Raw genomic sequence first — 25910 nt, forward strand, 5'->3', positions numbered from 1 at the left:
GGGCAGGCTGCATCCCGGAGCCCTGTGTCAAACAGCATCTGCGTGCGGGTGGATTGGTCCCTCCTGGGTCTGGTGAAGAGCCAAAAACCGCAGCGTTCTACTCTGAGAAGGCCCTTCCAGGAGTTTAACCACGAAATGACACTCCCGAAGACGGTGTTTGCTGTGCAGCTTACCAAGGACGTGTGCTTCCATCCCTGTTCATGTGGAGCATGGGTGAACGTTGTGTGCACTGCCTGATGTAAATAGAAGTGCTCTGATACAGAAGCCGAGGCAAACTCACCTGGGGTGGAGTGTTCTGTCTTGCTGGACCTGCTGCTGTGCTGCTTCTCGTGTGGGTTGTAACTTCCTTCTGTGGGTTTGGCAGTAGTGACAGCTCTTCTCTGCTGGATGCGGGGTCAAACCTAGCGTAAAGGAAGTGTAATAGTTTCAGAGAGGCTGTGGCTGGCCCATCCCTGGCAATGTCCCCTGCCACGGGCAGGGACACCTTCCACTAGAGCAGCTTGCTCCAAGCCCCTGTGTCCAACCTGGCCTTGAACACTGCCAGGGATGGGGCAGCCACAGCTTCTCTGGGCACCCTGTGCCAGTGCCTCAGCACTCTCACAGGAAAGAACTTGTGCCTAATGCCTGGTCTAAATCTACCCTCTATTTGCATAGGACACAGCAGAAACTAAGTGCCTGGTGTAGAAGCTTGTGTTTACTGCAGCAATAATCACAAGCTTGGGTTTAGCTGAAAATAAGTGCATTTTTCCTGCTGCTGCATTGGCCATGATCTATGTGCACAAGAGATGGACAGAGGGTCCAGGGGTAAGGACGGATGTGCATCTCATCAACACATAAATGCCACTCCAAAAATGAAGCTTTTTCTTCATGAATTTGGGCTGTTGGTGGCTGTTGAGGGTTTGGGTGTTGTGAACAGGGTCAGTCCAATCCTGAGGAACAATGAATGACCAGGATGCACTAGTGCTGGCAGGGAGGACAGAAGAATCCCTTCCTTTGTGTACCCCTGTGGGATGGAGGGATGGCTATTCATGCCATCAGTCATTCCAGAGCAATTGAAGAAACCCAGAACAATAAGCTCTCTATGGCCTCTTCTGTGAGTGAAGCACCATCCTTGCAGCCTTACCAGTTTCAAGCTTCAGATTTTGGTTGCTCTGCTCCAGAATTGCCTGATCACACAGATGACAGGGCATGGACTTGTCATTGGTGCCATCAGTTACTCTGCAGACGAGATGTACCACAACCTGCAGTGTTCCTCAGTGAGAGTGGCCCAAGAGGAGCAGCTGGTTGGGGTTGTACCAGGTACCAGCCACTCACCGCAGCACTTTCTGCATCAAAGGCTCTGTTCAAACAGGGCCCTTCAGCCACTTACCTCCATCCAGCTCCACTGTAGCACTTCACAAGAGTTGGATTTACCAGTGGGAGGAACTAAACCTGTTCAGGCACTTGTGGATGTGCCAGTGCAGGACTGGATGGGGAGGCTGCTTTATCACCTGTCCATTCTTGTTACATAAAATCCCCTTCTTGTCAGTCCTGGTGCAGGAAGGCCACACACACGCTCCTGTAGGTTACCCACTGTATGTTTCAGGATAGATTTCTTACATTAAAATCACAAAAGTGACTGAACTTGCGTAACCTGCCAGAGGGGAGACTGAGATGAGCTCTTAGGCACAAGTTCTTTCCTGTGAGGGTGCTGAGGTGCTGGCACAGGGTGCCCAGAGAAGCTGTGGCTGCCCCATCCCTGGCAGTGCTCAAGGCCAGGTTGGACACAGGGGCTTGGAGCAAGCTGCTCCAGTGGAAGGGGTCCCTGCCCGTGGCAGGGGTTGGAGCTGGATGAGCTTTAAGGTCCCTTCAACCCAAACCAGTCTGTGACTATGATTCTATGAGCATAAATCTTAATGCATCTTTCTTTGGAAAGGGACTTACAAAAGGAACATCAAGAACTAGACAGAAAAACCCCACCACCAGGTGACTACCTCCACCAAAAAAGAACCTTCAAGTGAGAGTCAGGATCTCATCTGTCTTGCTCAGGAATCCACACCACCACATGTGAAATCACTGGAACCTAGAACGGTTAAGCTCCCCTCCCAGTTTATGACACTGAACACTAAGCATAACAAAAGAACCTTATACCCTGCAAGTTCAGTGGAGTCCTCCTCACCCAGTGACAGCTTCCTTGAGACAGTGACTCCTGTGTGAAGGGATCTCTACACAGGTACCATTTCCCCCAACTTCTTACAGCTTTATCTGTAAAGTTATGACACCAAGTGTAAGTGGTGACTCCTTTGCAGTAACTCCAATGAAAGCAGAGCAGTTCTGCCCAGGACTGCCTGCTCAGGAGTACAGCATTACTTTGTAAAAACACTTAGTTAACACCAAGACAGTGCGTTATTTCTAAGCAGTTACTGAACAGCAAAGAGACTGAGCAGTTTATTTGACATAGTTGCAGGCCACAGTATAATTGGAATAATTTGGATTATGTTGGCCAAGGCATACATACAGTCTTCAAGGCTGCTTTACACCACAATCAGCATTGGCCATGTACATTCAGCGTCGGCTCAGTTATCGTGCTTAAGCTCTTTGATCTTATGCTTATGACGCTCGATTTCTTTCTGCAGCCGCTCTATCTCTTTCTGGTGGTGATCGATCTCCTCCTCATGGTGTTTCCGCAGGGCAGAGATCTGCTCCCTCTCCTTCTCCCTGCAAGGAAAGGGCGGCGCACGCTGCAGCACCCGTACATGGCGGTGGCTGCGGGAGAGGCTGGGGGGCCCAGCCGCGGGGGGGGGGCCGCGGGCCCCGCTCACCTGAAGTACCGCTCCTCCTCCGCCGCCTGCTTCTTCCCGAAGGCACCGCCGGCCTCGCGGATGGCGCCGCCGCCGCCGCCGCCCTTCCCGGCGCCTTTACCCAGCTCACCCAGCTGCGGGGAGAGAGGCGGTGAGCGGGGCACGGCCGGGAGGAGAGCACCGGGGACACGGGCAGCGCCCCCCGCCCGCCGCGCCCACCTGGTCAGCGCCCGAGCCCGAGCTCCAGCGCTGCTGCTGCAGCACCAGGGCCCCGCGCAGGCCGCCCCGCGCCGCTGCCGCCGCCGCCGCCATCGCCCGCTGCCCTTGGAGCGCAGCGCGGACGGGACCCGCCCCCCGCCGCCGCGTCACGGCGCGCGCCTGCGCAGCAGCCGCCTCCCGCCTGCGGTGCTGCGGGCCGGTGCGGAGCGCACGGGGCGTGCCCGGGAAGCGGCAGCTCCCCCCCGAGCAGGGCAGAACCGGGCCGGGCGGCTCCGGGCCGCTCCGCTCCGTCCCCTCAGGACGGCACCGCGGGGAGTGAGGAGAGAGGAGCTTGTTGCTAACAGCGCGGCGCCGCGGTCACGTGCAGAGGGCCTCCCGCCCCTTCCCTTGCCAGCTTCAGCGCCGTGGTCACGTGCGGTCGCGTTGCGTCGCGTCACGTCACGTGGTGGTGGCAATGGCGGCGGCGGCGGGGGAGCCCGGGGCGGGCGGCGCTGCGGAGGAGGCGTTCCTCACCTTCTACAGCGAGGTACCGGGACCCGCACCGCGGCCTGGGCCCACCCCTCCACCCCCCCGACACCCGGCCCGCCCGGCCCCGCCGCACCGAGTGGCACCCGGCAGGCCCCTTGCTCGGCCGGGGCGGGCCTTGGGGCCGCGGGAGGGCGGGCAGGGAGCGAATGGTGGGTGGAGGGAAGAGAAGGGGGCGAGCGGCCGGTGCCGGCGGGTGCGCGCTCGGCCCGGGCAGGGCGGGCGTTCGAGGCGGAGCTGTTCCCGCTTCCTTCCGGAGCAGCCCCTGTGGTGACCGGGAAAGGAGCCGGGCGCTCAGCGCCCATGGGAGCCGTCCCGGGGCTTTCTTCACCGTGCGCCGCTGCTCGGCCTTTTACCGGGACCCTCAGCCCGGGCTCTTTGGGCAGCGCTGGGAGGTGTTCGCTGAGCCCGCCCGCAGGAGCGTGGTGCCGGTTGCTGGGTGCTTGTTTGTCTAAATAAAGGTGAACGTTAAGTGTTAGAAGCACGGATTGGTTTGGTAATGCTGCAACTTGAACAGAGCTAAATAAGCTGTGTCAGAATGAAGCGAACTTGGGTACATGCGCCAGTGTCACCTAAGGTGTTCAATAGGATATATCCCACTACAGTGGGTTGAAAGCAGCAGCGCAGTAGGTTTCCAAGGAATCGGGATGACAGTGATGGTGTAGGAGCAAAGTGAGGGGAAAAGCCGCAGCTGTAGTAGAAACAGGCAGAAATGCTTTTTTAGAGTTAAAATAGAATGTTAGAAACACTGTCATGCTGTAAAATTGGCTGAAAACTGTGCTCTGCTGGTGTGTGAGGAAAATACATGCTTCAGATGCACAAGGGGGTTGTGATTTGTAGTACACAACAGTGATGACCGGTGTGGTAATCACATGGGAAGGCAGGTAAGCACGTTATGATGGTCACTTGATGTCTGCCTCTCTTGTTCTTCAGGTAAAGCAAATTGAAAAACGAGACTCAGTTTTAACATCCAAAAACCAAATCGACCGGCTCACCCGACCTGGATCTTCCTATTTCAACCTGAACCCTTTCGAGGTTGGTTTGAATGCTTTATCCTCCCTTCTGACTCGGTGTTCTGACTTCCCCATTTCCTGGGTACTTATCTCGGTAGAAAGACTGAAGATAGAGACAGAAAGAAGTTCTCTAGATGTAGGTTACAGCGCAGGAGCTTTCAGAAGGCAGGAGGATGATGTGTATGTTTGTCCTGGTTTATATTGGGTGCAAATTATACTCTTTTGACACATTTCCCTCGTGCAACAGCACAGGAAGGTTTGGGAGATCAATAGTAGGGAGTCTGAATGAGAACATAGCAGCCACAGGTAGCATGTTCTGAGCACTCTTGACTCAGCAGTTCCAGTTCTGGCTTTTGTTTTGGATGCTCATAGGGTAAGAGGAGGAGTCTGGCTGCTGACACTAGTGAGCAACCTTTGAGGAGTCACTGGAACAAGGGTAATTCCCTTGCACATCACACATTGTGATTCTAGTTGCAGTCAGTGACAAAGTCTTAATGAGTATGAAAGCCTGAGGAAGAGAGTAAATAAACCAACCTGGCGTTCTTCTAGAGCTGGCTTTCCCTGTGTGTATTCCTGCTTGAGATCATCCTCATCTGCCTTTTTAAAACCTCAGGTGCTTTGTAGTCCCAATTTAGGGCTGGTCAGCCACATCAGTCAGCACATTCACCTTGACCATGTCCAGTTCTGTGTAGATCTTAGTACTTGACCTGAGGGGTAAATCAGGAAAGCCATTTAGAAGTAGACTTTACCTTGTGTTCATGTCATAGCAGCATGTGTTTGCATTGAGTAGGCTCACTTGTTGCATGGAACTTCTGCTCAGTAAATAAATTCACAAAAGAGCTCCAAAACTCTGCCACATCCCTAAGGATCTGTAGAGAAAGATCTGAGCTCAGTCTTGGAGAACCAACAGGAAAACTCTCCTGTCTTCTTTCAAAATGATAAAATGAAGAGGTTCTTACCAAGTCTTATGTTTTCTGCCCAAAGTTTCAGTTATGAACGATTTGACAGGATCAAAGCCACCGTGTGCTTCAGTTTCTGCCAATCTAAGCACTGCTACAGGAGCAGTTGGAGGTTTAGACCAATTGTGGCTATTTAGGGATGGCAGCTGTCTACATGAGACTTGAGTGTGGAAAGGACACTGGCATAGTCAGAGGAGTCTGTGGACACACAAAGCAGTGTCCCAGATGTGATGTCTCTGACTGAAAATCTTTCTGGTTTACTGGATGAAAACTCAGGTGCTGAAGCAGTTCCCTGATGGGGGAAGCTTTCTGGTATTGAGTCTGTACACCAGGAGCCAGGTGTTTAGAGCTTGCTCTCAGAACATGAAGCATGGGGGGTATCATCGAACTCTTACTCTCTTTTGGTCTCTTTTAGGTCCTGCAGATGGATCCTGAAGCCACAGATGAAGAGATAAAGAAAAGATTCCGGCAGGTATTTGGCTTTTGCACTTGGAGCCTCTGGAAGGAAACTTGAAGCTCTGTAGAGATTATTGTGCAGCTGTGCTTGGGGACAAGGCAGGTGGGGGTAAAGCTGTATCTGGGTAGAGGAGTAGCTGTTTTGGGGAAGAAATGCATAAAACAATCTTTGTATCAACAAGAGGAGAGCTGCAGAAGTGTCTCTGGTCTATGCTGCTTTGCCTGTGAAATGTGGTGGGGCTATTGCAAACTGATCTGCCCGTGTATAACCAGATTATTGAACTTCAGCTCAAAGAGAAGGTCAGGACCTCTCAGAAGAGCTGACAAAAGGTACTTTTCTCAAATATACGGACTTGGATCCAAAAGTTTATTTGCTTTGAGGTTTCTTTAAGAATTTCAGTGGTCAATTTTGGTGGCTGAGTTACCTGGAACAGGTAGAAACAGGGAGAACGGAATGGAATTGTGTGTTGATGAGATCTAACACATCAATATGGAGTGTGGAACAGCCAACAGGAGGAAAAAGACATTGGCATAGCAAATCATGGAGTAAAGGAGCAGCATGCAGCTGTTTAGTACCAGAAGCAAACCTTTGTCCTGTGAACTGGAAAGTGCCATCTGCAGCGTGCAGGAAGTCATCATTTTGCATTCTTCAGCACTGCTGCAAATGTCAGTTTGCCACACTGTGGCTGGTTTTGAACCAGGAAAGATGCAGACAAACTAGAGAGGCCACAAAGGAACAGCAAAACTCAGGAGTCTGGAAAACAAGCCACATGGAGAAGGTTTGAAGAAAAAGGTAGAGGATGTGCTTTCCAGCCCAGTTAGGATGACCTAAGGATTGTAGTGAGCAGTGTCCTGCCTCTCTCTCCTGGATAGAGAGTACAGGAAGGAGTTTTCTTGACTTTCAGTAAAGGAGCCTAAGGAAAAACCCACTCTTTTAAGCAGTTTGATATTTGAACAGCCTTGGGGATACTGGAGACCCTCTTAGGATGCTGATTAAAAGGTTAACTTGGGTTGAGGATGATCTGTGTAGGTTTGTTTCTTCTTAAGACCAAGGACACCAGATTTGGGTGACCAAGGGGTTCCGATCAGCCCCAGGCACTGCGGCCGAAGGATGTTCATGTTCTGCACATCTCAGACAGCCTGTTTATTGTAGGGATTGTATTTGATTTCTAAGCTTTTACTGATGCATACCGGTACGTGTTGCCAGCTGACTTGTCTGTATACAAAGGAATGTGATCCCCTGTGATTCCTTCTATGTCAGACTATGCCCTCATCCCACAAAAATCTCTGAAATGCTCTCCATCTTTTACAATGATCTGGATAGCAAGATCCTTTCTCTTGCAGTTGTCGATATTGGTGCATCCAGACAAAAACCAAGATGATGCAGATAGAGCCCAGAAGGCATTTGAAGGTAATGCTCTCCCCTTTTCCTCGGGCTGCTGTACGGCAGTAGCTGGACAGCTATTTCTCTGTAGCTGTTTTCAGGGTTTGTTAGGGGTGAAGGCCCTACTGAGGGGCAGAACTGCTGTAGAGGCTCTTTACATGAGGCGGGAGCAGAGGTGTGGGGTGGCATTTCAGCACAAAGGGTCACTAGGTGGCGATAATGCCATTGTCAGCTGGCCACGGGGACGGCCACGTCCCTGTGCAAGCGAAACTGTTTAATACGGGCATTAGAGTTTATTCCAAGACCATATGGCAGAAGTAATGCCATGGGTTTAGGTGTGCACTTTGCATTATGCGCCTTAAACTTACATAACGCCCTATGACTATATCCCTTGGTAGGACTGATACGTTCACCCTGCCAACTCCAAAGGTGTGTGACAGTTTCTGTCACTACTGTACCCCAAAACTCATTTAATTAATGGTGATATCACATACCCAGATGTATTTAAAGAAAGCCACACACAAAACCCCCCAAAACCTGACCAAACGAGACCCCCCCCAAATTCTAGGAGGCAAAAGTTGTATGGTCAAGAAGTAGCAATCTTACGGTGCTTCGTGAATGGGATTACTGGTGCTATTAATGTTGATGCTTTTTGTTAGCTGTAGATAAAGCGTACAAGTTGCTGCTAGATCAGGAGCAGAAGAAGAGAGCCTTGGATGTGATCCAGGCAGGAAAAGAATATGTGGAACACACTGTAAGTATTGCATAGGAACATCCAGGAGTGGGGGTGAGGGGTAACCAGTCCTTTCTCATTTACTTTTTGGTACATTAGGCCATTAAAAGATGAGTTGAGCAAAGCTGTGCAGGTGGCCTCTGAGCTCTTCCTGGCATGAACAAAACGTGCTTTGTCCAAGACTGCTGTTGAGCTCAGTGCAAGATAATTCAGTGAAATTTAGTACTTGGAATAATTAGGTCAGACCACAGGATCTGACCTACATATGGGGTTTTTGCAGGTCTGTAAATGGATGATGCAGTTCAGATGTCTGTAGGTGGAAGAAAAATAAGTGGTGACAGCAAGAGAAGTTGGGGGAAGTGACCTATAAGATAAGAAAAGGAGCTTGGATTACATTAGCCAAGAAGTTAGTTGAGTGATGTGGGTGGACTAACGCACAACAAGCTTGAGAAAGCAGATGATATGGGAGCAGTCAGATACTCTAAACCAAGCAACACTTTATTTTCTGCTTTTTGTTGTTAGTCTTTTGACTATTACAAAGCAAAAGAGACTTCCTCCTGGTTTGGATGGTGTGTATTGGATATGAAAATAACTTAAGAACAAGAACAAAACCCACCAGAGGGATTGGGTTCAATAAAGAGTGTCTAACGTAGTATTTGTAATGACTACAGTTCATGTGGTAGGGATCTCATATGTGTTTATCTGGATCTAGGACCAGGAGGTTTTGGTTGAAAATAAAACATTGATCCACATCAAGAAATCACTGTCATCCAGAGAGCTTCCCACACAGTGGAGCAGGGATGCAGAACTACTTGGGCACAGTTCTGTAAGCCCTATGCAAGCTTTCATCTCTCACTTTTGTTCTTAATCTTTAGGTGAAAGAAAAAAAGAAGCAGTTGAAGAAGGATGGGAAACCAGCCATTGTAGAAGAGGATGATCCTGAAGTTGTAAGTCATTTACTGAGCAGAGAAACTGGGGAGCACAAAATCTCTTTCAAGAGTACCATGTGTTGGGTAATACCTGTATATGTTAGAAAATAATGTAACTGTAGTGTAAAGAGTAAATCTGTCCTGAGATTACAGAGATCAAAATACCGTGTTCTTTGGAGCAAGTCTTGTGCACCGTGCTGTCTTTTTGTGTTGAATTCCTTGTATTGTGAATGCAGGAACTGTGGTGTTCCTGCTGCCAGGATAGAACCCACTGCAGCGTGTCTAAACGTGCTGTTAGTGATGTGTTGCAGTAAGAGCTGTTTTGGCTGTTCCTGCTAAATAGCATTTGAGGATAGATGTGCTGTTAGGCCACAAATCACTTTACCTATAAAAGGCATGACATAACCTAGTTGTTCTTACCTGAGCTCTAGTCTGAAAAGTTATCCTAGAGGCTTGAACAGAATGACAGATGATTATCAAACACTGACAGCATTGGTCTTGCCATTGTCATCTTTCTCTTTTCCCTCTTGATTTCACCACAGTCATCCCATCACAATTGTACTTTCCATTGATATTTAGAAATCTCTTGCTGTTCTTTAATAATGAAGTTTATTTAAGTATAGTGATATTCCTTACTGCAAAGCCAGTGCCTTTCACACCCCGTCAAGATGATCTGCTGGGAAGTTACTGAACAGTGTCCGTTTTGCCTTTTTCATATCTAACTGCTGCTGACTGCTCTCAAGGCAGAATATGGGGGGTTTATGGGCATATCATTCACCACCTTTTTATGCTTCTTACATTCTTATGTAAAGCAGTCTTCTCTACCTGTGTTAGTGGGCATTATTTAAGGCTGGGTTTGTGTTTTGCAGTTCAAACAAGCCGTATACAAGCAGACGATGAAGCTCTTTGCTGAACTGGAAATCAAGAGGAAAGAAAGAGAAGCGAAAGAAATGCATGAAAGGTATGAGCAGCATTGTGCTTGTGCAGTTCAGGCTCTTCCCCCTTCATGCCTCCTCAGGGAAGATAAGGAATCAGAGAGTCTTGGAAAAGCCTAAGTCTGGGAGGTAGTTGCAGGGCAGTGCTCTTGGTTGCAGATGAACATTCATTCTTGCCTTGCATGCTCAGGTGTTTATTCACTTCTCACAATGCGTGTTCTCAACACTTACAGAAACTTATCACTAGTTACAAAGGAGTCCAGCTTGTTCTGAGAAGCTGACTCCCTAGTTGAGTACGTGTGTGCTGTCAGTGGTGCCAAGCCACCGTCTCTGCTCACTGTTCTTCCATGCTGTTTGCTATCTTAGGGGTGTGTATTTGTCTCTTCTGATCTGAGAAGCGCTTTCATCTGCCAAGAAATCAGAAGAGCTGCCCAAGGTGTTTTGAAAGTAATTCTGTGTTTCTTTAAAGCAGATGTTGTGGGTTCAGAACTTCTTTGTGGTTTCCCTTCCAGGAAGCGGCAGAGGGAAGAGGAAATAGAGGCACAAGAGAAAGCCAAACGAGAGCGAGAATGGCAGAAGAACTTTGAGGTAAGCAGCCAGGGAGGGGAGAAAAGAGTGCACCAGAGACCTTTCCTTCTTGTGTCTTTGTGTTGGCTTGGGACAAGGAGAGGGAGAGAAGACAGATGTTTCCCTTCCCTCTCCTCTCTGACTTAAAGCTGCAGCACAAGGGGAGCCATCTCAAGGATGTCAGACCAGAGTAAGAAGATGGCACGTTCTGTGCTGACAGATTAGGAAAATCCACTGGAGATGAGGTTTCTTATTTCCTTTGCACATCAGAGGACTCAGGAGGCTGTAGTGAGGACAGCACAACCCAAGCTGGTTGCTTCTGAAACAAGAAACCAGCATGGGGCTTATATTGGTGCTTGTGGTGTAAAATCAGTTGTAGTTTCACTGTGCTGTCTTCACAGTGTGTGTCCCAGCGAGCAGGGCGCTACATGCTGCATAAGGGGGACATTGCTGTTATTGATCTCTTATACATACCAGATATTCTCTGGCTCTTGCACTTCTTAACTCTCTGCTTCCTCCCTGTTGTTCCCAGGAAAGCCGGGATGGTCGTGTGGACAGCTGGAGGAATTTCCAGGCCAATACAAAGGGGAAGAAAGAAAAGAAGAACAGGACCTTCCTGAGACCTCCCAAAGTAAAAATGGAGCAGCGGGAATGATCCTGGCACTGCCCAGGCACAGTTTCTCAGTCCCCTCCCTGCTTTTAAGGACTCATTGGCACCTAGAGTAAGAATTGCTTTTCGGTTGAGTTTGGTTTCAGTATAATTATTGGTCGAAGTATTTTTTGTACTCTGTCCATTTGAACTAGGGCCATAGTAGGAACTCGGCCAGGACCCCGCTACATGTAGAACACTTGGCTTAGGAGGTCCCCACCGTTATTGCTGTCCTGTTTGTCTGCTGCCCTGTAACTCGATGTTTTGTACTTCACACACGTTGTGTGTTTCACCATTTCTGTTTCCAGTTTGAGAGCTGAACAAAGCACTGGAAATGCATCCGTGCCTTTCCAGGCATCATCTCCCTCAGCAAGTTCAGCTTCGGAAAGGTCCGAGCTGACTGGGAATCTGCTTCCAGCACTATGCAGTGCATCTGACCTGCAGTTTGAGTCCTGCAGCTCTCACTGAGCTGGGTGGTGCTTGGAAAGATGCCTCCCCACACACCCCAAGATCTGATTTCCAGCCTAAAATCCCAGCTCTCAGGCTTAGACTTCTGTTAATCTCAGGCCAGCTGGTCCCTTCCTGTAAAGGAAAAATAACTTCTCCTGACTCATAGTTCAGTTGCAATGGTCTGTATGTAAAATAAATTTTTACCCAAGTTACCAGGGCTTCTTTTTCTTGGAATTACTCAAAACTACAACTGGAAGGTGTGAATGGAGTGCTGGCCACTGGGGTGTGTGCTGCTGCTCTCCAGCAGGAGCCATTGCCCTGGTAAGGGCCTACTCTCATCCTGAAGTCTGTTCTGATGGAACTGTGACTGTGACAGTGCAAGTGGCACCATGAGGATGGGGAGAGGATCTCCCTTCCCTGGATGCTGCCTGGGTGGATGCTGGTGGGGCACAGTCTGTGCTGAAAGCTGAGCTTATTGCTGTGCCTTTGGGGAGTGGCAATGGGTTGGGAGGACTTGAGCATCTGTTAGGAGTGGAGCTCCCCAGAGCTATGGGATGAGCTATGGATCATGAGCATGAGCTATGGGATCAAACACAAGGGGTTTGATTTGTAAACTCCTACTTTGTGTGTGCATTGAAGGACTTTAAGGGATTCTCAACTGTTTAAAGGTGTTCAAAGTGGAATGTGCTGTGGATTCACGTGTGCCTGGCAGACTCCTCCGGAGACCTTCCTGCAGACTCTTTCCATCTGTCCTGATGGTTATCCCCATATTTGGGTCCTGTGGGGAGCTGTTTCCATGAAGATACTGCTCTTCTTCCTCCTCTCTGCTATTAGCCAGCTCCTTTCACTTGGATGTGCTGTCTATGTGCCCTCATCTTCAAAGGAGCACAATCCTTTGTGCTGCTCTTTGCGTCTCAGGCGAGGTCTCTCTGCAAAGATTGGTTCTGCTGCCCCTACATCTTCTGGTGTCTCAACTCTTAAGTTTTGATTAATTGCCTTCTATTTCTGCCTGCTGGGGAGGAGCAGCACAATCGAGTTGTGTTACCACACAGATTGCTCCAGGAAAAGCGGCTCCCAAGGAAGTTTCTGGTGCCTGACAGGGCCTGGGACTGAGGCGATCTGTGGAAGGTGGCTGGTGCTCTCCGCTCGCCTTTGTTTCTTCTTTTCTTCTCATGTACTGGTCTGTGTGACCAGATGTAAAGTGAAACACCATTCTCTAGTAAAATGAAGGTATTTTGGTGGTTTATACATTAACTAGTTCTTGGAACAGTAGGATACAGTTCCTACTTTCTGTGTAAGCAAAGGAATGCAGTTTCTTCACCTTACTTGGTGCTGAGGCACTGGCACAGAGAAGCTGTGGCTGCCCCATCCCTGGCAGTGTCCAAGGCCAGGTTGGACACAGGGGCTTGCTCCAAGCCCCTCTAGTGGAAGGGGTCCCTGCCCGTGGTAGGGAGTTGGAACTGTATGAACTTTGAGGTCCCTTCTAACCCAGACCAGGCTGGGATTCTATTTGTCCTGCCATACACAAGTTGCTAGTTAGATAACCTGCTAGTTAGGTAGCTGGAGCTGACTGCTGGAACTCAGTGTCCAGTAGCTCTTCAGGTAGCTCAGGATGAGTCCTGTGAGAACTTGCAGTGTTTGTAAGACCCACGTTACGCTTTGGGTTCTGCTGCTCGGTGCTGTGTGTGTTTATGGGCCTTCGGGCCGTGGTGGGGCCTGCCCCAGGCTCTCACACAGTGTCTGTGGCCAGAGCCCCGCAGCTCCTGTGGGACCTGCTGTGTTGATGTCGTTTCTTGCACCAGGTACGACTTGGTTGGGGCAGCAGAATGTGTAGCTTAGGAGAATGCTGTTTCATTCCCAGTTTAGCTCTTCCTGTTTTCTTCTGCCCTGCCTCTGATACGCTTCTGTGCCTGACGATGCAGTGTTTGTCCTGTCTTATCTACTCAGCCAAGTGCTGCGAAGCTTCCCATCTGCCAGCCAGGCTGCAGCAGCAGTGAAATACATGGCCTTTGCTAGAGGTTCCTCTGTTCCGCTGGAGGAGACCTGGGGAGCTTTGGTCCCTCAGCCCGTGGTGGCAGCTCTCTGCCAGGGCCGCTCCAGTTCTGCACCTCCCGTTTGAGCTGCACGCGCTGTTTTAGGTGCAGCGTTCTCAACCTCTGCTGAGAAAGGGCACAGTAGAACCGATGCAGCTTTGCTGTAGGTTGGGGATTGGAGTGTGTGCTGCAGGTGGGTGTCTGGCAGGCTTAGATGGGGCACTAGAGGACGTGCCAACAGCCAGCTCCTCCTGACAGCAGCGCAGGTTGTGTACCTGCTCTGATGGGCTTTCACCACCCAGCTGTGACTGTGAGGCCCTTCAGAGCTGTCTCAGAAGCCTCGCAGAAACCAGAGCCAGTTCTTACCAGCAAAGAAAAGCCAACGTTTCCTTGTTGAGCAGCCCTTGTGTAACACGGGTGACTCAGGTGGATGTTATGCAGTACCACAGCAGGCATCTGGGGAAATCCCACCTGAGAGCAGAGCAAGGGCAGAGCTGGGGCTGCAGCAGCCAGAGCAGCAGGTCCCCGTGTGCCCCCCCCCCCCCTTTCTTCCCAGGCTGAAGGAGTACAACTGAGGGGGTTATGATGCTGCAGAGAGGGCAGGAAACTGCCTGCCCCAGCCCGGAATGACTCACACAGCAAAGTGGTCTCATCCTGACGCTTTGCCCCGCGGCAGCCAAGGGGAAGTCTCCACCTCCACTGGCAGCAGTTGAACAAGGACTCGATGCTGTGCTGGCTCCCGGTCCCAGTGTCTGGAAAGAAACAAGAAGCCCAGAGGATGGATGTGCTGAAGGTGCTGACCCCCATTACCAAGCCCACACCACCCCTGCCTGGCTGGGGAATGCCCCTGCTCTGGAGCTGCTGCAGGCAGGGCCTGCGAGGCTCCGGGTGACAGGAGCAGGATGAGCCCCTGGCCAGGACAGAGCCTCTGCTGCTCAAGGAAGGGCCCCGGGAGCTGGTGTCAAGCTCCAAGGCGCAGCCGGGGCAGGTCTGAGCCGTGTCGCAAGTGCCAAGAGGGAAGTGAGTCACAAGGAGCCAGCGGCACCCTCCTTCCGCGCGAGCCTGCTCCCAGCCAGAGGCACCGACGGCTTCGGTGGCTCCGCTTGCGGAGTGGGTGCTGTGTCCCCAAGGTAAGAGGCTCCTTCCCCTTTGCTTGCTCTCCCTCCCCTCGCTCCACAGGCTCCTCCTGCGCCTCGGTGTCCCAGGACATGAACTGGCTGCGCATCCCCCTGGATCCATCAGAGCCATCTCATGGTCCCCATTGGGGTGTGCTGGGAAGACGTCTGTGTGCTCACTCCCTGCGCCCAGGAAGCAGGGATGAGTCAGGCTGGCACTGCCACTGCCTCTGGGGCTGTGCAGATGGGGACTGCCCTCATCGAGGTCCCATCCCACCATGCTTGGTGGCAAGAACAACTTTGGACGCTGCAGAGTGAGGTGAGGAGCCCTGCTTTAGACCTTCAGGCAACGCTCGGAGCCTCTCCAGGAGCCCTCATCCTGCTCGTGCATGGCCCTTGCCCTTGCCCTGGTCAGGCAGGTACCTTACACCTCTGCCAGGAGGTAACTTGCAGCGGGAGCAGTGCCCTGGCCATGAGGGCTTCATGAAGCCTTTCCCCTCCAGCAGAGCCACCATAGCCAGGGCTGTGAACACAAGTGCTGATGCAGTGGTCCATGGAGGTCACCTTCTGCCCTGTGCAGCGTGGCTGCACCCGGGCTTCTGCCAAAGCCAGCCCAGCTCCAGTGGTGCTGTTTCCTGCGGTTCAGGGGGATGACAATGTTCTCAGCCTTTCCCATTGCCGTGGCTCTGGAAGTGCAGAATCCGGGCCCTCTTCAGCTTCTGATGTTTTAAATGCAACAGCTGAAAATGGGATGAAGAGGAAGGGAACTCCCCCAGTATTAAGAGGTGGACAAGTGCAAAGCGTGGCAAGAGGCCGGTGTACACAACCCAGGGGCTGTTCTGGGCACTTCTGTGCATCTCAATAGCTTGAGGCCTCGCTGAGCATCGGAGGCAAAGCTGGAAAATGAGTAAGTTTGGGGAGCAGCGAGGAGGCACGGGGCAGCACGGACACGGTCCCGGGGCGAGGTGTCCTGGCTGCAGTGGGAGTGCTCGAATCAGAAAGCAGAGCTTGTGAAAGCACCTTGAGAGCTTCCAGCCCTGAGGTGTCGGTCACCACCGACCCTGCCTTGTGTCTGCTGGTGGTTCTGTGGGGTTTACAACAGCCCCCCTTTGCTGACCGTGGGTAACGTGTGTGTGCCCTGTCCTGGCAGAGCTGTCACGGGGCTGAGCAGAGGAAGGATGGAGATTTCTGGTGAGAGCTCCAACCCAGCCCCAAACCTCCAGGGCTTTCATTTCCTCTAAGCACTTGGCTGCAGAGGGACAGGAGCTTTGTTTGGCCATTGCTGGAGCCTTTGCCAGCACTCCCCTTCCCTCCCTGTCCTGGCTGCTGTCCGTAAAGGCACAAACTGGCTGCCAGCCACTGTCATCAGTGCGCTCATGTTTGGTTTAAATTGAAGCTCCCCAAAGCAGTCGGGGCATAACTGGGGCTCTGTCCCGTCCATGAAGGGTCAGGTTCCTTGGTCCATCCTTACAGCAGTTAACAGAGGAGGAGGAAGGAGGGAGGACACTGCCAGAGCATCCTCCTCATGAGCTGGGGACATGGGGCACTGATGGTGGGGACAAGGTGGATGGCAGCAATGATGTTCTTCCAAAATGCTGAGGTTGGCTTGCCTGGCCTCAGGCACCTCAAAGCACTGAGCTGTGCAGCATCGGGACAGCCGGAGCGGTGCTGGAAACCACCCTCTGTCCATGCTGGGGGCTGGATGTCCCCTACCAGAGGCAGGCAAAGCTGCAGCACTGCTCTGGCCTTCTCTGTCCGGGTCAACTCTTTTCCAAGGGTGCAGCCGGACTTCCCCAGGACCATTCCAGAGCAATCTGCTGCACGAAGCGGGATGTCCTGCTGCACAAAGCGGGATGTCCTGCTGCACAAAGCGGGATGTCCTGCTGCACAAACTGGGATGTCCTGCTGCACAAACTGGGATGTCCTGCTGCACAAAGCGGGATGTCCTGCTGCACAATGCGGGATGTCCTGCTGCACAAACTGGGATGTCCTGCTGCACAAACTGGGATGTCCTGCTGCACGAAGCGGGATGTCCTGCTGCACGAAGCGGGATGTCCTGCTGCACAAAGCGGGATGTCCTGCTGCACGAAGCGGGATGTCCTGCTGCACAAAGCGGGATGTCCTGCTGCACAAAGCGGGATGTCCTGCTGCAGAAACTGGGATGTCCTGCTGCACAAAGCGGGATGTCCTGCTGCACAAAGCGGGATGTCCTGCTGCAGAAACTGGGATGTCCTGCTGCACAAAGCGGGATGTCCTGCTGCACAATGAGGGATGTCCTGCTGCACAAACTGGGATGTCCTGCTGCACAAAGCGGGATGTCCTGCTGCACAATGAGGGATGTCCTGCTGCACAATGAGGGATGTCCTGCTGCACAAACTGGGATGTCCTGCTGCACAAAGCGGGATGTCCTGCTGCACAAACTGGGATGTCCTGCTGCACAAACTGGGATGTCCTGCTGCACAAAGCGGGATGTCCTGCTGCACAAAGCGGGATGTCCTGCTGCACAAACTGGGATGTCCTGCTGCACAAAGCGGGATGTCCTGCTGCACAATGCAGGATGTCCTGCTGCACAATGCGGGATGTCCTGCTGCACAAAGCGGGATGTCCTGCTGCACAAACTGGGATGTCCTGCTGCACAAAGCGGGATGTCCTGCTGCACAAACTGGGATGTCCTGCTGCACAAAGCCGGATGTCCTGCTGCACAATGCGGGATGTCCTGCTGCACAATGAGGGATGTCCTGCTGCACAAACTGGGATGTCCTGCTGCACAATGCGGGATGTCCTGCTGCACAAAGCAGGATGTCCTGCTGCACAATGCAGGATGTCCTGCTGCACAATGCAGGATGTCCTGCTGCACAAAGCGGGATGTCCTGCTGCACAATGTGGGATGTCCTGCTGCACAAACTGGGATGTCCTGCTGCACAAAGCGGGATGTTCTTCTGCACAAACTGGGATGTCCTGCTGCACAATGCGGGATGTCCTGCTGCACAAACTGGGATGTCCTGCTGCACAAACTGGGATGTCCTGCTGCACAATGCGGGATGTCCTGCTGCACAAACTGGGATGTCCTGCTGCACAATGCAGGATGTCCTGCTGCACAATGCGGGATGTCCTGCTGCACAAACTGGGATGTCCTGCTGCACAAACTGGGATGTCCTGCTGCACAATGCGGGATGTCCTGCTGCTCCAGGCCCAAAACACCCAGAGGGGCACAGACACCACAGCCCTGAGCTGCTGCAGGGTCACCCTTGTCCCCCATGGCAGCAGCATGGGGTGTCCAAGGGGCTCAGAAGCCACCTGAGCTGAGCAGGACCCAACCTCCCCTGGCACGAGGGAGACGCAGTGACAGCACCAGTGCTGTGTGGTGGGAGACCCTGCACTGCCTGCACCAGGTGTGTGGAGCTGGGGACCAGGGGACAGCCAGGCTTTGGCTCTGTCAGGCCACGCTGGGGGGACCTGAAGGGTGAGATGAGGCTCCTGCAGTGATGCTACAGGTCTGTGTGGTGTCTTGGTGTCTGCCCAAGGCCTCTGAGATAAAAAGGGACTTGGGATGGCTGGATCCTGGGTCTGGTTAGCTCTAGCACAAGTGTGAGTGAGGATCTGCTAGAGAATGGCTCTGTTCATGGGATGTAGGAGTTTCCTGGCACTTCCTTTCCTCGAAGTTATTAAGTGAAAGCTCATGGCTTCTGTCATTCATAGGTTGGAAGAAGGATGCTCAGATGCTGTCTAATCCCAGATCTAAGCAGGGATACAGAGTGGATCCCTATTCTACCTTTAGGAGGAAAATCCCAACTTTGCCCTCTTCCAGGATCACAAGAAGCAGCGATACTTTGAGGAAGCAGCTTTAAGGGCTTTCCAGATCTTTGCTGTGGTTAATTGCCTTTCCTCTACGGCCTATTTTATTTCTCATTTCCTTTGAGCTGATGTCACCCGTTTCCTCTTCTCTAGTGACTCTGCAGTCATGCTGCAGTTGCTCCCATTCTGGTGTCCTGTTCTTGAGAGCTGCTGCGTGGAGACCTTTCAGCCCCAGGTCAGAGAAAATAATGCTTGGAAGAAGATCAGTAGAACACTCATCACCGCTCCACTGAAGCTGAAGATGGACAAATCCTGCTGAAGCCTTTCAACTGGTAAGCACAAAACCACGCTTTATTATTATAACTCCTCTTGGAATATACTATTGCTGATGGCATAGCTTCTGTTAGCGTGGGTTTTGCACTCTGCAGCCATGAGCTTGTAAATCCTTATTGGGAGAGCACGGCCCAGGGTGCAGACTGGGAGCAGAGTCCGCTCCTGGAACCTCTGGTTCTGCATAGAGGGGAGATGATGATATAAACCACTTGGGATTACCAGCTGGGGTACTGGGGTACTGGGGTACTGGTAGTGGCTTGGGCTTGGCTTGGGTTTGGGCTCAAGTTTCCAGGGATTTGGGTAAGGCAGCACTGGCTGCTGCAGCAGAGCACAGGACCCCCAGCTTCCAGCCCCGCTCTGACCACTGCACCTCTCCTCCCTTCTGCTGGCATGGAGAATATTGACCTGCTTTATGCAAAGGGGAACCACTTCCACAGGAGAGGCTGAGTGAGATGCTCCAGACCATGCTCCAGTGTCTAGGGCTTAGGGCAGCTCACAAGTACATGGGACATGTAAGCTTGAAGTCCTTGAACTGAAGAGGGAAGTGGGCATTGAGTACATTTAGGGGAATGGTGCCACAGTCTCTTCTAGCCGCATTTTGTTGAGTAACTGGCTTAAAGCAGGAAGGGAAAAACAACTCTCCTGTGACTCCCTGGAGGACCTTGGCATTGGCACTGCACAGCCACTGATGCAAACCTGATGAGCTCTACCAAGTGCTGTTGTGGCCAGGAGACACCATGGCCATCTCCCACAGCCCACCTCTGCCAGAGATTTCTGTCAGACTTAAAACCAGAGCACGTCCTCGCATTCATCTCATGCAGCTCCATAGCTCAAACCCACCTGCAGTGCAGGGCTTGGCTCTTCCCTCTCCATGCCACAGGGTTTCAAACACAGAGCTCCCCATGAGTTTCTCCTGCCCCTGCACAGCCTCACCCCTCCCTAAATGTCTGCATCTGGTAGGTACCATCCCGAGCTGAGAGATGCAAACTCTTCCAACCGATGGATGTCCTTGTCTGAGATGGTCCCTCAGTGGGTGGGAGACATGGGCTTACACACCAACATTTATTTAAGGCCAGGTTGTGACAATGACTTTTCAGACACAGATGAGGGTGTGGAAACAGATCCATGAGATGACTTGGGTGCCATGGTTTAGTGTGAGGTGTCCCTGCCCATGGCAGGGGGGTTGGAACTGGATGATCTTAAGGTCCTTTCCAACCCTAACTGTTCTATGATTCTATGACCAGTAGGACCTGCCTTAGGTCCTGCATGAATCAAAGGCAGAGCAGGGAGTGGAGGCGGTCCCCTGCCTCCTCTGGGACCTCTCCTCAGGGATGTGCCAGGCCTGTGTGGCCAGACCCCAAGGTGTTCATAGCCCAGAGCATCCTCACCTCCTGGGTACCACCCCCCAATTGGCTGCTGCCCTCTAGAGATCTCAGCAAGGGGGGAGAGGACAGACACTTCTGTCCCCTGGCCAACCACTGGCACTGCCACAGCTACTTGTTAATTCACAGGGAACCTGCCTGAAAGACTAAAGACACCCAAACCCCAGTGCTGCCTGTGAAGGTCCAAGGGGACATTGTGGATATCCTGAGTTGTTCTTAGGGGACCTGTGAGGGTTGAGGAGGGACAGGCTTGGCAAGAGGACTCTTGCCTTCCTCTCTTAGCAACTGGAAAGAGATAGTGAGGGGGTTGCAGAGTTTGCTGAAGAAAGGGAGAACTTTCCTGAGCTAGAGCTGACTTCCCCATCTGCAGTGTGAAGTTGCAAATGGGGAACCAACAACACATGGGCACTGAGAAGGAGACTCAGCCCAGGGAGGGTGCGATGGGGGCTCATGTCACTGTGTGCTGCTGGGGAAGATCCAGAGAGTTTTGAGGCAGGATGGTGCCTTCTCAGGAGGCAGCAAGTCTTTGGGGGGAAATGCTATAGAGCTGGCACAGCCAAGGCAAGTACATTGCAATGTGCAGCACTCCATGAAGGAAGAGGGAGACAAAACTAAGCTGATCTGCAGGGTTGTGTCCATCAGAGGAAAGGTGAGTCCATCAGACAGGGAGTTGGCATCAGGGCCAAGAGCAGCTGTGTACATCCCCTGGATGGCAAAAGCAGCAGCTGAAACTATACAAGAGATTAGACCAAATCCATGTAAATCTGAGCCAAGAACACGTACAGGATTGGTGATGCAGGAATTTGGTACGGCCAAACTCGGGCAAGATTTGAAGAAAGAGGTGGGGACGTCTCTTTAGGGACAGTGTCTGTCAGCAGCCTCACCAGTGACACAGGGACTGCTGCTGCTGACACTTGCATTTGATACAGAAATGGGAGGAAGGGAGAAAAATGGGTTTGATGGCAACTTGAAATCAAAATGATGGCATGACAGATAACAGCCAGGATTACAAGAGAGGCAAACTGTAGGAAAAATCTGCGATGTACCACAAAACATCACCCTTTAGGATTAGTTACTCATTTTGTACATCACTCAGTGAAAAAATTGGGAGGTTTGGCAGCCTATGAAGTGAATGTGAAATCATAGAGGCATAGAATGACTTTGGTTTGTGTTGAAGGGGCCTTAAGGCTCCTCCAGCTCCAACCCCTGCCACAGGCAGGGACCCCTTCCACTGGAGCAGCTTGCTCCAAGCCCCTGTGTCCAACCTGGCCTTGAGCACTGCCAGGGATGGGGCAGCCACAGCTTCTCTGGGCACCCTGTGCCAGCGCCTCAGCACCCTCACAGGGAAGAGCTTCTGCCTAAGAGCTCATCTCAGTCTCTCCTCTGGCAGGTTAAAGCCATTCCCCTTGGCCTGTCCCTACAGGCCCTTGTCCAAAGCCCCTCTCCAGATTTCTTCGAGGCCCCCTTCAGGTGCTTGCAACAAAGAAAGTACAAGTGTAAGCAGGAGAATGTCAGAAAACACTAGAGAGCGACTCTGGAAATGGCACTAGTGGGACATTTTTACCAGATATTTTTTCACTTCTGGAATTTCTAGGTCAAAACAAAGGTAGGCAAGTTAGAAAGCATTAGGAACCACAGGGGGGAAACAGGACCCAGAAAACCTGTTTGCTTATAGTCGAAGATTAAGAAGCTTCAGATGGAGCAGACTAACACGATTTAGATGATTTTATCTGAGAACCCTCAAGCAGAAAAGTCTTTTGAGATTAGAGATGTGTGATCTGCGATCCTCATTGCAGCAAACAACACTGCATGAAGGCAAACGTTCTCCTGTGTTCTGTTGCGTGTCCTGTCACACAAGCAGAACTCCTGGGGTCACAGAGAGCTCAAAAGGAAAGGTGGGTTTTGGCTCAGCAATGGCACCTATGAACTCATTTTATGCTTTATATTTTTAGGTGAGAAGAAAAGCTACAGCAGGAAATTCTACTTCAAACGTGCCCGCTCAGCACCACGATGTCTGGAAAGGATAAAGGCGGTGCTGAAGGTGGTGCTGATTCCTACATTTCCTGCCACATCGACTCAGAGTTTCGCTACAACCTCTTCACTGTTTTCTACAGCATCATTTTCGTCCTGGGCTTTGCTGCCAACTGCTATGTGCTCTGGATTTTCAGCCGCATTTACCCCACCAAGAAACTCAATGAGATCAAGATATTCATGGTGAACCTGACAGTAGCTGACCTGCTCTTCTTGGTTACGATGCCAATGTGGATTGTTTACTATCACCACCATGGAGACTGGATCATGCCCGAGTTCCTCTGTAACGTGGCTGGCACTTTATTTTTTGTGAACACCTACTCTTCTGTTGCCTTCCTGATGGTCATCACATACAACCGTTACCAAGCTGTGACTAACCCCATTAAAGCTGCTCAGTTTACCACCCAGAGAAGGGGGATCTACTTATCAGCAGCTATCTGGATTATAATCGTGGGCAGCTCTTTGTATTACCTTTTTGACAATAATACTAACCAGGAGGAGATCAGTTCTAGGAATGTCACGCGGTGCTTTGAGCACTATGACTCTTCTGGCAGCGTTTCAGCTGTTCTCGCCATCCATGTCATCATCTGCATCCTCTTCTATATCATTTTCATCTTTATACTAGGCTGGAACATCATCATTATCAGGACCCTGTTCTCCAAACCAACACAGCCACGGAAGAGTGCTCATGTCAAGCAAAGGGCACTCTGGATGGTGTGCACAGTGCTAGCTGTGTTCATCATAAGCTTTGTACCTCATCACTTAGTGCATCTGCCCTGGACCCTGACTGTTCTGGAGCAGTGGAAGAGAGAAAACTGCCAGCTGCGCCAACAACTCAATGATGCTCACCAGGTGACTTTGTGCCTCTTGAGTACAAACTGTGTGTTGGACCCTATCATTTACTGCTTCCTCACCAAGAAGTTCCAGAAACATCTTTCAGAAAAATTGAAAAGCATGAAAGGGAGTCGCAAGTGCTCCAGGCAAACCACAGACACAGTGATTGAGGGCACCATTCACCAGGAGGATGCCATTAGGATCTAGCTCAGCCCTGTTCCGGTTGCAGGTTGAGATGTGTGAGTTAGTCACCCATCTTCTCTCAAGGAGAGGCACTGAGGGACACAGCAGAGCACTAGGATCTTACATTTCTTGTTTCCCATTAGACAGAAGAATGGATGCTCATTTCTTCTATCACATGCAACTGGCAGAACTGGAGCCTGTAACAGTTGGGCAGAAAAGCACCTTCTGTCTGGGCTGATGTTCTCATGGGCACCCAGAACAGTTCAGATGGTCTGCTTTTATGTGAAAGAAATGGGTCACCAGGTCTGCGCACTGTGCAGCTAGAAGCTGAGTGCACTGAAATCCTCCACAGCACCATCCCTGGTCCTTTGCCTGCCCAGCTCCCATGAAGAATCCAGCATCAGAGACTCCTAAAAGACCTGGAAGAACAGAGCTGCTCATCTCGAGTGACTTTCCTAAGCATGGTTCTGTGGAGAGAGTCTGAGCTGGTTCTTGAGTGACTAAAAGGGTCATAGTCCAAGGAGTTCCTTAAATGCCTTCAAAGAAGAGATCTGCACCTCTGATCCCTTCTTGCCTACTTGCATGGTCTGGTGGGGCCCAGACCTGACGTGCCTGGGAGGAGCTATCACAGACTTTAGCCTTTGCTCCCAGCTCTTGGATCAGCCAAGTAACAGGACTAGTAGGCAAGAAAAGGGAGAGAAATCAGCAGTGCCTCAGCACCTAGCCCCAGATCAATGTTAAGTCCAAGGGGAACTATTGCCTGTCCTGGCTTCTTGTATGACAGCGGAACTGGCAAACCAGTGGCCTCTTGCACTCAGTTTAGTAACCCTGGGCTGACTGCATGTGTCTTTGGAAATCCAATCTCACGTTGGTGGCTCCAGATAACAGAGGGTTATTGTCAGCATGGGCATTATGACAAGAACAGCTTAAAATGCTTCAGTATCTTTGTTCTTGTTTATTTCGATTAGGCTGTAGCAAGCAACTTTGCCTTATTCCTTCCCCCAGTCTTTCTATTTCTGCTATGAAGAAATAAAGCTGAGTAGTTCTTGATATGCTACCACAAGTGAAGTACCAGGTCAGGTCATGGCCACCTTCTGAGTACATCAGAGCTCTGCAGTGATACAGCACACTTGACACACACGTAACTCATACACTCTGACAAGGCTGGAGACCCTTCGCTCAGGGATGGCTGCAGTCAGTTGGGGCAAAGTGGTTTTCCAAGGGTGCGGTGTTCAGTTACCAATCATGAGACACTGCAGGTTCCTTTTCTAACCCAAATGGCTCAATCCAGCACAGGAAATTGGGCAAGGAGGGGAACTTACTTGTTTTCACAACAGTTTTTGGTTCCCTAAACTACAGCAGAGAGTCTATGTGATGACAGAAGTGTATTGACCTGAGGCACTGATTAATCACAGGCAAGGATAGCAGCCTTCCCACACACACCAGAGAACGTGAAAGATAAGCCCCAGCCTTTCCAAAGATAGGACTAACATTTGTATCAGGCCTTGCCTACATTCAGTGGAGATACGAGTCCTTCAGATGCATCTCCTGAAGACCCTCAGGCAGCTTATGCTTACCTGTGCAAACGGCAAAAGAAATGACATGATTCTTTCTCTAATGCCATCTGCCAGGGCCAGCCAGGCATTCCAGACCCAGTGCCAGGCATTCCAGACCCAGTGCCAGGCATTCCAGACCCAGTGCCAGGCAGAGGAAAGAATCCAATCACATTGGATTCCAATGGCAAGTCCAATTGGATTCCACAATTGGATCCAATGGCATTTGCCTCGTGGCCCTGGACTTTGCTCCAGTAATGGTCACTCATAAAGATGCTCCACTGAGCACCTCTTGGCAGAGAGAGAACTCCCTGACCGTGCCCCTCAGTCATGTGCAAAGCTTTGCCCTGCATCTGCAGTCATCCCAGCCACGGCACACAGCAAGGGGAACGATTCCTGGAATTCAAAAGCCCAATTCCTGCTTGCTAAAGGAATCTGTCTCTGTATTTCTGCCCTCCCTGGGTAGCACCTTCTGGCTGAGGAGCTCCTGTAGCAGCAGAGGAGGAGCTTTGAAGCACTCCTTTTGCCACCCGGTGAGCCAGCCGAGCACGCCTGCTTCACAGCCCCCAGAGCACTGAACAGATGGAGTCTGGCAGCGCTTGGAGGAGACAGAAAGGGATTTGACGCAGGGATCTGGTAAATACGTGATCTTCTATTGATTCCTGGAAAGCCTGGAACAGAGCTTGCAGCTTAGGTTACTCACTGTGGGTAAACAGCATGCTTTGCTCCCCAGAAACAGCTGTGAGGCCAGCACGGGCTCAGAGAACAAACATAAAGCTGTATCTGAGGAAAAGGGTAAGTGGAGGAAGAAGCCCTGAGGACACTTCAGGAGATGTGCGGTAATGCGTTTCTAAACACCAGCCTGAGCTTCTGCTTCTGGTCCTGGAATTCCTGTCGGTTTTACCGCCCTGTTGCATGGCTCTGCTTTACTTTGCAATAAAATGGATCCTCAGAAGTTCTTTTAAATAAAGTGTGGTCCTCAAGCGTTTTGTCCTTTAACTTCTCATCTTTCTGCGTTTATCCTCAAGGGACGAGCCTTGGTACCGCGCTGC

General features: G+C 51.3%; 3 protein-coding genes across 8 annotated transcripts; 2 read left to right on the plus strand and 1 right to left on the minus strand.

Annotated features, from left to right (window-relative positions):
- Nucleotides 1–2399: 2399 nt before the first annotated feature.
- ATP5IF1 (ATP synthase inhibitory factor subunit 1) lies at nucleotides 2400–3236 on the minus strand. Its single transcript, XM_080632548.1, has 3 exons — nucleotides 3000–3236; nucleotides 2802–2914; nucleotides 2400–2697 (listed from the first exon to the last, which is right to left on the minus strand). The coding sequence occupies exons 1-3, from the start codon at nucleotides 3090–3092 to the stop codon at nucleotides 2556–2558; spliced, it is 348 nt and encodes a 115-aa protein (XP_080488674.1). The 5' UTR covers nucleotides 3093–3236; the 3' UTR covers nucleotides 2400–2555.
- Nucleotides 3237–3394: 158 nt separating this feature from the next.
- DNAJC8 (DnaJ heat shock protein family (Hsp40) member C8) lies at nucleotides 3395–11860 on the plus strand. Of its 5 annotated transcripts, none has more exons than XM_080632543.1 (9): nucleotides 3395–3525; nucleotides 4458–4559; nucleotides 5912–5968; nucleotides 7297–7363; nucleotides 7996–8090; nucleotides 8945–9082; nucleotides 9868–9959; nucleotides 10446–10521; nucleotides 11033–11859. In XM_080632543.1, exons 1-9 carry the CDS (start codon nucleotides 3454–3456, stop codon nucleotides 11153–11155), a joined length of 822 nt encoding a protein of 273 aa, XP_080488669.1. In that variant the 5' UTR covers nucleotides 3395–3453; the 3' UTR covers nucleotides 11156–11859. The 5 variants fall into 5 exon arrangements, with proteins under 5 accessions (XP_080488669.1, XP_080488670.1, XP_080488671.1 ...); XM_080632544.1 differs by having other exon boundaries at nucleotides 8945–9016; nucleotides 11033–11852; XM_080632546.1 differs by lacking the exon at nucleotides 3395–3525 and adding an exon at nucleotides 3851–3985 and having other exon boundaries at nucleotides 11033–11856.
- A 2851-nt stretch (nucleotides 11861–14711) lies between these two features.
- PTAFR (platelet activating factor receptor) lies at nucleotides 14712–25828 on the plus strand. Of its 2 annotated transcripts, XM_080632419.1 has the most exons (3): nucleotides 14712–14762; nucleotides 18696–18874; nucleotides 22210–25828. In XM_080632419.1, exon 3 carries the CDS (start codon nucleotides 22268–22270, stop codon nucleotides 23327–23329), a length of 1062 nt encoding a protein of 353 aa, XP_080488545.1. In that variant the 5' UTR covers nucleotides 14712–14762; nucleotides 18696–18874; nucleotides 22210–22267; the 3' UTR covers nucleotides 23330–25828. The 2 variants fall into 2 exon arrangements, with proteins under 2 accessions (XP_080488545.1, XP_080488546.1); XM_080632420.1 differs by lacking the exon at nucleotides 14712–14762 and having other exon boundaries at nucleotides 17795–18874.
- Nucleotides 25829–25910: the final 82 nt, after the last annotated feature.

Source organism: Psittacula echo, assembly GCF_963264785.1.
Source record: "Psittacula echo genome assembly, chromosome: 21".
NCBI classification, from domain to species: domain Eukaryota; kingdom Metazoa; phylum Chordata; class Aves; order Psittaciformes; family Psittacidae; genus Psittacula; species Psittacula echo.

Bases quoted from the DNA above. Each gene is read 5' to 3' on its own strand.
- ATP5IF1 (XM_080632548.1), bottom strand. From the start codon at position 3,092: ATGGCGGCGGCGGCGGCAGCGGCGCGGGGCGGCCTGCGCGGGGCCCTG. The intron at 2,915-2,999 runs GTGGGCGCGGCG...CTCTCCCCGCAG, and splicing joins CGGGCTCGGGCGCTGACCAG to CTGGGTGAGCTGGGTAAAGG. The intron at 2,698-2,801 runs GTGAGCGGGGCC...CTTTCCTTGCAG, and splicing joins GAGGAGGAGCGGTACTTCAG to GGAGAAGGAGAGGGAGCAGA.
- DNAJC8 (XM_080632543.1), top strand. From the start codon at position 3,454: ATGGCGGCGGCGGCGGGGGAGCCCGGGGCGGGCGGCGCTGCGGAGGAG. The intron at 7,364-7,995 runs GTAATGCTCTCC...GCTTTTTGTTAG, and splicing joins AGCCCAGAAGGCATTTGAAG to CTGTAGATAAAGCGTACAAG. The intron at 9,083-9,867 runs GTAATACCTGTA...TGTGTTTTGCAG, and splicing joins TCAAGAGTACCATGTGTTGG to TTCAAACAAGCCGTATACAA.
- PTAFR (XM_080632419.1), top strand. From the start codon at position 22,268: ATGTCTGGAAAGGATAAAGGCGGTGCTGAAGGTGGTGCTGATTCCTAC.